Source organism: Littorina saxatilis, linkage group LG7, assembly GCF_037325665.1.
Source record: "Littorina saxatilis isolate snail1 linkage group LG7, US_GU_Lsax_2.0, whole genome shotgun sequence".
Classification (NCBI taxonomy): Eukaryota; Metazoa; Mollusca; class Gastropoda; order Littorinimorpha; family Littorinidae; genus Littorina; species Littorina saxatilis.
Window position 1 is genome coordinate 56,521,440 of NC_090251.1, and position 11,325 is coordinate 56,532,764.

Sequence of the window (11,325 nt, forward strand, 5' to 3'; positions counted from 1 at the left end):
AAGTCGTATACATATATATATATATATATATATAAAAATGTCCACCAAATACCCGTGTGACTTGGAATAATAGGCCGTGAAAGTATATACTCGCCTAACACGCTTGAGATTTACTGGCCGATGTGAATGCGTGATATATTGTGTAAAAATTCCATCTCACACGGCATATTGTAAACGCCATGAGCCTCCCTCTGGGAGGGTATGTGCGTAGAAATATTCACAAATAATAAAAACAGACAGACAGATAACAATACAGACGGACACATAGACACACTGACAGACAGACAGATAACAATACAGACGGACACCCTGACAGACAGATAACAATACAGACGGACACACTGACAGACAGACAGAAAACAATACAGACGGACACACTGACAGACAGACAGAAAACAATACAGACGGACACCCTGACAGACAGATAACAATACAGACGGACACACTGACAGACAGACAGATAACAATACGGACTGACACACTGACAGACAGACAGATAACAATACAGACGGACACATAGACACACTGACAGACAGACAGATAACAATACAGACGGACACACTGACAGACAGACACAAAGGCAGGCAGACAAACAAATAGTGACATCACACGAAAAAACATAACTATACAATCCTCCACGTTGACAGTAAAAGTAGCCTTGAATGTCAGTCACAGCACAGCAATTCAAGGACAGTAAAAGTAGCCTTGAATGTCAGTCACAGCACAGCAATTCAGGGACAGTAAAAGTAGCCTTGAATGTCAGTCACAGCACAGCAATTCAGGGACAGTAAAAGTAGCCTTGAATGTCAGTCACAGCACAGCAATTCAGGGACAGTAAAAGTAGCCTTGAATGTCAGTCACAGCACAGCAATTCAAGGACAAGAGCACAAACTGAACATCTCCTCGCTGTGAGTGCTCACACGTTCTGTTTCTTTAGCTCAGGCACAGTACAATACAATCACCAATCTTTACAATGGACATTTCCGGATACCACAATTATTTTTGATCACGCTCTTGGCAATCACGCTCTTGGTAATTGCCTCGTCTCCAACTGTATTGTAAGCGACAGAAGCGCTTAATTGACCGTACTCATTCACACGTGCTCTCGCAATTTCCTCCCTTTCGAGAAGAAGAGAAGAGACGCCATTTGTAGTCTTTTTGCACCTTTATTCGATAAATTTGTCACCCCATTTCAACAAAATGATTCCCGATACCCTCAAAAAGACGGCCTCCTTAGACAATCAACGTAATCTCGTGTGGAAGAAAAAGTCTGTCACACGAACAAGTCTGAATAGCAGGTACCATAATGCCGAGTCCAGGACGAGGCGTATTATAATTTTTTCTAGACAGATGACTATTCTTTGTGCTTGCCCAAAACTGATGAGTTGATCGAGTCTCACTGTTTGGGTTCTGTGACCTGTTTGTTGTCACCGTTTTCATTAACCTGCAAATCCGGAATGTGGACACATATTCTAAAGTACAATTAACCACTTTGTTGTAAAAAGATGTTGTCAAACACAATTTGGAAACGTAGCATAGGAACATGCCTGCCTAATTTAAACACAGATACACTTATTCTAGCAGTTCACTTACGTTTGATGAAATATTAGATATTGCATTTCAGAGATTTAATATTAGGGTTGCTTTACAATTGGACACGAGTGCATTTTCCACCCACAAAATAATCTGTTTACATTTGTTGACCACTCGTTGGGAAAATACGCGGGATGAAGAGTCTGGCACGGTCCTCCGTTGCTGGCTGTGGTCATGTGTCCCCAGAAGTCTTGCCATATAGAGAATCAGTCGACGGGCTTGGTGGTAAGACGCCGGCCTCCAAAGCGGAAGGTCGTGGGTTCGATCTCCCAGGTCAACTTATGTGCAGACCTGCTAGTGTCTTATCCCCCTTTGTGTGTACACGCAACCACAAGACCAAGTACGCACGGAAAATATCCTGTAATCTATGTCAGAGTTCGGTGGGTTATAGAAACACGAAAATACCCAGCATGCTTTCTCCGAAAGCGGCGTATGGCTGCCTAAATGGCGGGGTAAAAACGGTCATACACGTAAAAGCCGTGGGAGTTTCAGCCCACGAACGCAGAAGAAGAAGAAGAGGATCAGTCAATCTTTCACATCGGGAGTTTCTCAACTACGGAACGCGGATCGTATCAACTGATGCAGGAAATTGATGCATCCAAAACCAAGAATTTGATGCATCGTTTGGATGCATCAGAACTCTCGGGTTTTCCCGGAAAGTGCCGAGCAAAAAGCAAAATTTGAACCGGAATACGAAGCGAAACGAACTATTTCTATCAACTGATGCAGGAAATTGATGCATCCAAAACCACGAATTTGATGCATCGTTTGGATGCATCAGAATTTTCAAAACATTTGCACACTAAGAAAAGGTTCGCCGAACACCAGTCAAAAACGATTCTTCTTCGTGTTGAAAAAGTCGGAAAACGAAAGTTTGAGTCGAAGGTCAAGGGCGTCAAAACTTCGTGTGCACAAAAGACAAACCACAAACAAAACAAAAAATGCCTTAAAATGCATAATGCCGTGACTTTGACTTGTTCCCTATTTAATGGTATGTTGTACGTTTATTTTTGTTTTATCTAACCAATCTGTTTATATTCGTCAAAATGTCATTTCAAGTTTTTCCGTGCTCAGGCATTTCTTACGGAAAGACCGGAAATGAATGATCTTTCGCATGCATACAAAACCGAAAGTGATGCATCAAAATGATGCATCATTTTCGTATCGGATGCATCATTTTCGTATCGGATGCATCAGTTTTGAAAAATGATGCATCAGTTTAAAAAAATGATGCATCCTTTTTGAAAATGATGCATCCTTTTGTGAAAATGATGCATCAAATTCTTGGTTTTGGATGCATCAATTTCCTGCATCAGTTGATACGATCCGCGTTCCGTACTCAACAGTTCCTTAGCTCTTGCGCCCTGTGTAGAAAAGAACAGGTATTTGGGGATAATGTAAGGCATAATAATGATGACAATCTGCAAACTCTCTCTCTTTCTCTCTGTGTCTCTCCAGCTTTCTTTGTCTCTCGATCGCACGCGCTCTCGCTCTCTGTCTCTCTGTCTCTCTCTTTCTCCCATCCTCTCTCTCTCTCTCTCTCTCTCCCTCTCTCTCTCTGTCTCGCTCTCTTTCTCTCTCACTCTCTCTCTCTCTCTCTGTCCCGCTCTCTCTCTCTCTCTCTCTCTCTCTCTCTCTCTCTCTCTCTCTCTCTCTCTCTCTCTCTCTCTCTCTCTCTCTCTCTCTCTCCAACGGGTTCATCAACATATAGCCTATGTTCGCTGTTCGTTTATGTCTATGATGTTCTCTTAATGATGATGAAGGCTCTCTTGATTATAGAGTCACCTGGCCACATGATTTAGCTATTGATGTGGTCCTACGCTCAGGTAGTTTACCTGTACTGTAGCTAGTGTGCATTGTGACTCAGACGACGTTCATAACGCTCTTGCGTGCTTGTATCTCTGACACATTCCCATTATGTTGGTACTGCAATGTTGCAGATACTTAATAATGCTATTCTTTTTAATTGATAGTTTTCTGTTCGCTGAAGAAGGTAACAGCCATCGACAATGCTCCAATTACGTTTGGGAGGCAAATCAGTTTATCTCCTGTTTTGTAGGCCTATTTCTTGGGACTTACTCTTTTTTTTGCAATAACCATCAAACAGACAAGCAATCACTCAGACAAGCAAGACAAAGAAGCATGCATGTACACAAGCTAGTCAGCAAACAAACGAACAAGCAATGAACGAGCGATGGAGACAGGATAAGCCAAGACGGTGTCACACCCAACTCAATCCCCCTTTTTGTACCAAAGGAATAGACCAAAAGAACAATATGATACACTATTAAGAGTTAGGCTTATTATGCTGACTGATAGCAAATGATAACTGACTGTTAGGCTGGTTGTTAGGTTGCTTTCATTATGCAGATTGATTACTTGATTGGTGCGACAATCGGTTGAAAAGTACATTCATAATTATTATCAGTTCGGATTCCAAGAGCTACTGCATTTCCCAATGCCGACCGTTGTTGCGGTTACTTTCTAAAGATGTTAATTCTATTCGTTTTGATGTGTCTCACTATGCTGAGGGTACTTGGAGTCAATTTGTAAGGGGTGAATCGACAAAGCACGCAGCATTCGGAAAAGTACTTTACATGAAAATGGACGAAAACGAGTTGACGTCATATCACTGACTGTGGTGACGTAATGTGTTGGGGAAGGTACCTGTCATCATGCACATTACAAAACAAGTGATGGGGGTAGGAAATGAGGGAGTGGAAAACGGGAGGGGGGAATGAGAGAGAGAGAGAGAGAGAGAGAGAGAGAGAGAGAGAGAGAGAGAGAGAGAGAGAGAGAGAGAGAGAGAGAGAGAGAGAGAGCGAGAGAGAGAGACAGAGACAGAGACAGAGACAGAGAGAGTGAGAGCGAGAGAGAGAGAGAGAGAGAGAGAGAGAGAGAGAGAGAGAGAGAGAGAGAGAGAGAGAGAGAGAGAGAGAGAGAGAGAGACTAAAACATTTTTTTTTACAATTCATTGTTTTCCTAATCAGTAATAACATTTGAATACATTGAAGCGACAAACAAACAAAATGAAGAGAGAGAGGGAGCGAGAAAGAGACAGAGTGAGATAAATAGACAGAAAAAGAGATAGTGCGAGTAGACAGAAAAACAGACAGACGAACAGTAACAATTTATTTGAGAATGTATGTGAGGAATCGAAAATACCGTTTTCCTAACCTAGAAGCCCTTATAAATAATTTTCTCTTTGAAAAGTTTAAAAACTGACCGGAAAATCGACACCCTCTTTCCGTCTCAGTTATATGGAGGAAAAAAAAGAAAAAGAAAAGTAAAAGTAATACAAAGAAAAGCGATAGCTAGAAACGAAACCACCAGACAAGCGGGCCAAGAACAAGGGTAATTCAAAGTGGTCACCTGACTCTTCGATTAATCGCCTACAAACACAAACAGACACACAGACAGACAGGCACACAGACAGGCACACACACACACACACAGACACACAGTCTGTATAACACACACACACACACGCACGCACACACACACACACACACACACACACACACAGAGGCAGACAGACACACACGCACGCACACACGCACGCACACACACACACACACACAAATACACACACACACAGACACACACAGACACACACACAGACACACACACGCACAGACACACACATACACACATACACACACACACCCCGACTTCCTCTCACCCTTACCCCCATGAAGAAACATTATAAACTAGTACTACAAAGACTTCAAAACTACCCCGTGACTTGTACCACCCATTTCGACTATCCAAAAGTCGATCACGACTTTCTAAACGTTTTCGGCTGCCTACGTAATAATTCTCACTTCCTTCCGTCCGGTATTTCACATTCTTTTATCCTCATTGACAATTATTTTGTCTCCTGTAATGAGGAAGCGTGGTTCAGCACACTTAAACTTTCGACAGGCACAGCCGACAAGCCAGTGCATGCTACTAGTTGCACGTGCTTGAGGGGTAGAGCTGTAACGAACAAAGCAGAAACCGACCAATGTAGGGAACAGATGAGATAAATAAAGAGTGGTGGGTTTGAGCATATGTTTACTTTGGGTCTGTACATTTATCGGTTTGTTGTCGAACTTGTGGAGTCCAGTAGTAAGTTAGTGAGCGAAAAAGTTCAATGCTTTCTTTTAATCGAAAATTGTTTGGATATAACAGTCAGTAGTCTGACATAGCTCTGTTCGGTTCTCTCCAGATTGTTATTCTATTTCAACTGAAAACAACGAAAGGGGAGTGTGGTAGCAGAGAATTTGGTCGGATTACCGTAAACTCAGACAAATCTCTTGGTTTCAGTAAGTTGGAAGATACCCTTACAATCGAGTTTTACATGAGAGAGAGAGAGAGAGAGAGAGAGAGAGAGAGAGAGAGAGAGAGAGAGAGAGAGAGAGAGAGAGAGAGAGAGAGAGAGAGAGAGAACTCAGAACTCAGAACTCAGAACTTTATTATATAAGGATAAAGGTTTTAGGCTTAGCTTAATCTTCCAACCTGTCCTTGGAACATATTCAGAGAATAATTGTAAACAAAAGCAAAGACTGCGCACATACCTCATCAAAGTATTAAACTAATAAAACATCAAAATAATGGTCGAGTATAAACATACAAAATATTGGACTCACAAAGTCATATAAAACAAAACCAGACACAAACAAACGTAAATGTTTTTTAAAATTTCTTAAAAAAAGTCCAGCAATGTATTGCCGAACAGGGCCATATACAGGCAGCTAAAGTTTCAAGAACAAGAGGGAGGGGGACGAGGGATTACAGAGAGAGAGAGAGAGAGAGAGAGAGAGAGAGAGAGAGAGAGAGAGAGAGAGAGAGAGAGAGAGAGAGAGAGAGAGAGAGAGAGAGAAACATTGAAACATTGAAACATTGAAACATTGAACTTTATTACAGGAAAGATAGCATTAGGTCCGTAGGACCTTTCTTACAGCTAGTCCTGATCTAAGCAAAATGGTTATAATCGAAATGGGAATACATAGGAACAAACTTTTTATGATGAAACGCAGACACACGCAATAATAGTAATATAAGAATAAGATCATTTTTTATCGACATGTGATATACAGATATACAACCATACATTATCAGAACACACACACACACATATATATACACGCACACGCACACGCACACACACACAGAAGATCAACTAACTTATAAGGCAAGCCAACAGAGAGAGAGAGAGAGAGAGAGAGAGAGAGAGAGAGAGAGAGAGAGAGAGAGAGAGAGAGAGAGAGAGAGAGAGAGACAGAGAGAGACAAAGAGAGAGAGTGAGAGAGACAGAGAGACAAAGAGAGAGAGAGAGAGAGAGAGAGAGAGACAGAGAGAGACAGAGAGAGACAGAGAGAGTGAGAGAGAGACAGACAGGGAGAGAGTGTGAGAGAGAGACAGAGAGAGAGCGAGTGGGAGAGAGAGAGAGAGAGAGAGAGAGAGAGAGAGAGAGAGAGAGAGAGAGAGAGATGTAGTAGCAAAAACGCCAATTCTGCAGCATTTCTCTCAGCTCTTGCTTTCTCACAATGTAGACTATTACCCTTGGTACTTTCTAGCTTCTGAAAATGTAAACTTTGTGTTGTATTAGTGGGAGGATAAAAACTCTTCCCAGTCCTGCCTCGTTCCAGCCCTAGATGAAAATGCGGGACCGAAAAGCGTTTGTCAGACATCAACGATAGCGCTGCGGTTGTGTGTTTGCCAGCAATTATAGTGACACACGCGCAGACAGGTGCTCAAACAGATTGAGATTTATGCATGTCGCGAGCCATCTGATGCCGACATTAGCAGAGCTGCCATTGTCTGGAACCGGTCGAAGAAGTCTGGAATGATCCACATGAGAATGCTTTGGGACAAGAGTTTTGTCCCTTAAGAAAAACATAAAACTAGAACTGTATTATAAGGGCCGGTTCTTTGTGTGTGTGTGATTCCTATTCTATTAGTTTGCTTTACACCTTCTAACACAATAGTCTTCTCCTCCCCCCACCCTATTCCCCACAGACACTTGACGTTAAATTAAGATTTAAGTATGGATTAATGAAGAGAACGCGGGTTATTCTCTGATCGTCGCTCAGTGTGTCGATACTCCAAATAAGGAGATCGTTGAGTTTTTTGGTCTGTCGGCTTTCAGTTCACTCACTTGGAAAATTCCGTCCATTCTTGCTATCTGATTCCCTCTTCCCCTCCTTGCTCCCTTTGTTTTCCTTGCTGTACATTTGTTTGTTTGTTTGTTTGCTTAACGCCCAGCCGACCACGAAGGGCCATATCAGGGCGGTGCTGCTTTGACATATAACGTGCGCCACACACAAGACAGAAGTCGCAGCACAGGCTTCATGTCTCACCCAGTCACATTATTCTGACACCGGACCAACCAGTCCTAGCACTAACCCCATAATGCCAGACGCCAGGCGGAGCAGCCACTAGATTGCCAATTTTAAAGTCTTAGGTATGACCCGGCCGGGGTTCGAACCATGACCTCCCGATCACGGGGCGGACGCCTTACCACTAGGCCACCGTGCCGGTTTTGCTGTACATGTATTTGCACACCTTTTCTAACGCTTGTTCAATGACTTTTTATATCAACCTTTACTTATACAAAACTCAAAGCAAGGATTATATACTCTGATATCCTTTTCAAATTGGAGAATGGGGGGGGGGGGGGGGGAGAAAGTCAAGTTGTACACCCTCACGGCAAAGCCATTAGGGGCATGTTCCCGGGTTTTAACCCGACTTTAGATGAGATACACAAGTGTATGCGTGTTTAGGTGGTATCAGCCATCTGCACTTATGGCAGAATAACCTGGGTCTTTTACATGCCACTGTGGTGACACGGGGGTGGGAGATGGATACCGTCCCTGGGTACCGCCCTGATATCACCCTTCGTGGTGGACTGGGCGTTAAGCAAACAAACAAACAAACAAACAAACCGTCTCAGGGTCTGCACATAAAGTTGACCCGTGTCCGTCCCGGCCCGGATTCGAACCAATTGGAGAATTTCCAGTCTATCCCAGTTTATCTTGTCTGCCTCTCAATTCCTTTGATCCTCCTTTTGCATCCCTATTCCCCTTCCTCTTAGTGGACTCAACAGACAATGAAATACTTAGAGCCACATACTGTCTCTAAACCGTAATAAACACTGTCTTTACGTTTCGATTCTTCCTTGTTCACTTGTCACAACACAGTACCATGTTAAGACAAGGGTTTGACAGAGTCTCGATCAGGGGAATATGTTGGTTACTTACTAATTGTTTTATCTCCCCACTTTACTTTCACCAAATGGACTTCCGCTAATCGAGACTATCTCACCACTGAAGGATCGAAAACCAAGACGAATAGCCCGCAAAAGTTACGACAGCCTTAGATAGACATGATTACCCATTCTGTCCTAAAGTCGGGCGTTTTAATTCACGAACAAGTTTGAAGAGAGCTCTCAGGACCTTACAGGCGGAAAGAGTAGAACCAGAGTAAAAAATTGTGGAAAAAAGTCCATTGTTCAAGAACAAGGGAAATTAGAGGCAGTTTTAGAATGAGAGTTGTTGGTATTGATTGAGAGTACTGTATTGGGATTTCGGGGGTGTGTGTTGATGGGGGAGGAGAGGGAGGGGGCTGGGGCAGGAGTAACATGGGTGCTTTATGTGGGTGTGTGAGAGTGGGTGGAGTCGTAACAGGGTGAGGTATGGGTGTAGACACGTGCAGAATGAAGAATATAGAGAATACTACATGGCTTGCTGTGTCCTATAGAGAATACTACATGGCTTGCTGTGTCCTATAAAGAATACTACATGGCTTGCTGTGTCGTACTAGATTTACACGAGTTGCCTTTTTAAATATTGAACTGTGAGCGAAAGAAGAATTTGATGATATTTCTAGTGCAAAACTGTACGCATGGTTTGCGTAAATACCTGGCAGGTTATATACCTGTTTAGATTTACATCACCTGGGAAAGTTGGAAGATATTTCCAGCGTGACAGTACAGGTGACCAACGTAGCAGCTTGAAAGTGTTATAGCTCGAAATCACCGTTGCAGGTGAACGTCAAGCCCCACTCTCTCTTCAATCAATTGTCCCGGCCGTTGCTTTTCAATACGAAAGGTCAGACGTAAAAACTCGGCTATTAGCAGGTAGCGATGCTGGCAAATGAAGTGCAAATAGCGGACCTGTTATCTAAAGTGTGACATATTTGCATGCTCCTGAAGCACGTGCAAAAGTCAGGCACGTCACACCACCACGTTTAAACATCGGGTTCTTGGGGTCTGTTTACACAGCACAAACTCTCACATACGCGCGCACGCACATACACACACGCACGCACGCGCACGCATGCACGCACACACACACACACACACACACACACCTCCTCTCTCTTCCTCTTTTTTCTCTCTCTCTCTCTTTCCCTTATACTCAACTGCCCACTGTCTCTCTCGCTTTCGATTCAGCTACTTTGTATTCCAAATAACGTTATGACCTCCGTTTAAACAGAAGTGACAAATATCCTTGTCGGTTATTTGTTTAAATATTGTTTTTAGATGAATTGTACCTATCTGGGTCTTCTTCTCAATGTTGCATACCTATGTCAAATCGTCCTAACACAAGCACTTGCCTCTTTGTTTTGTAGGGTTGAACATACCTTCGAACGTAGCCAAAAAACCCAGATTTTTTTGAAACTCTGTGCATTTTTTTGTTTCTTTTATTCTTTTTGGGATTTACTATTTGTACATGTGTAAAAGTTGTTACATCTATGATTGTCAAATGCCCCGGCAGGTGCTGTTCAAAATTCTTTTTGTAAATTTAAATATTTTTCTCTTAAATGTTTGTGTTTAAAAAAAAAAAATTCTTTCTTGACTTGATAGTGTATCACGGTGTGTTCTGTTACAGCCCTATCCCTGGCTTTCGCGGACGCTGACGATGCCGACGACAGTGGTTATGCCCGCACACGACGAGGATGGAGCATGATGAGGCTGGGCCGAGGGCTCCAGATGCTCAGGCTGGGGAAGCGGGCATCCACTTCGTCTCTCGACTCGTCAGCGCAGGCCACGCCAGAGCAGATGAGAGCTCTGCTGTCTAGCATGGTGGACGAAGCCAGAAACGAAATCAGGTGAGTGGACGAGTTTGGGTGGAAGCATAGACAGTAGATTCAGCCAGCCAAGAAAGAGGGTCTCCGTTACCTGAGACAGTGCGAATCAGTGAGCTAATTTAAGACAACGAGTCTCGCTCAGCTGTTTCAGCCAAGCCAAAAAACAAAGAGAAGGTTTTCACTTCTCAGTAGTGAAAGACTTAGATTCGGCCGGCCAAGTCCCACGGTAGCAAGAATGTATGCGAGTGCCATCCAGCGAGACTATAACAACTTAAGATACCATATGAGGACAAACACACATTTTAGTTGATATTGTTGCTTAAATCCCTGTTGTGTCCTTTCCTTTATGGATATAGATAAGCTTCAGAGTCATTATCCAAACGCCAACGAGGGTCACAAGGCTTACTCTGTGGAGATCTGGGTTTATGTGCACGAAGCGAAACTGGGTGCCACCCAAATCGATGGGAACAAACCGCTGGTTCTGATTGGTTGAAACTGAGATTTGTCGTGATTTAAAGTAATCTGATCCCGCGGCTTGTTCCCACCCTGTTGGGTGAATCCAAGTTTTGCTTCGTGGACCTCAGCTCTGGTGTTCTGCGTGGACCTCAGCTCTGGTGTTCTGCGTGGACCTCAGCTCTGGTGTTCTGCGTGGACCTC

General features: G+C 43.3%; 1 protein-coding gene across 1 annotated transcript in view; it reads left to right on the forward strand.

The window, feature by feature from the left end:
• The window catches only part of LOC138971863 (myomodulin neuropeptides 2-like), a 19,959-nt gene that overhangs the window by 5,844 nt on the left and 2,790 nt on the right, over nt 1-11,325 (forward strand). Inside the window, exon 2 of the mRNA XM_070344700.1 lies at nt 10,470-10,689. Coding sequence (XP_070200801.1) covers nt 10,470-10,689 — 220 coding nt within the window. The remainder of the gene's footprint in view (nt 1-10,469; nt 10,690-11,325) is intronic.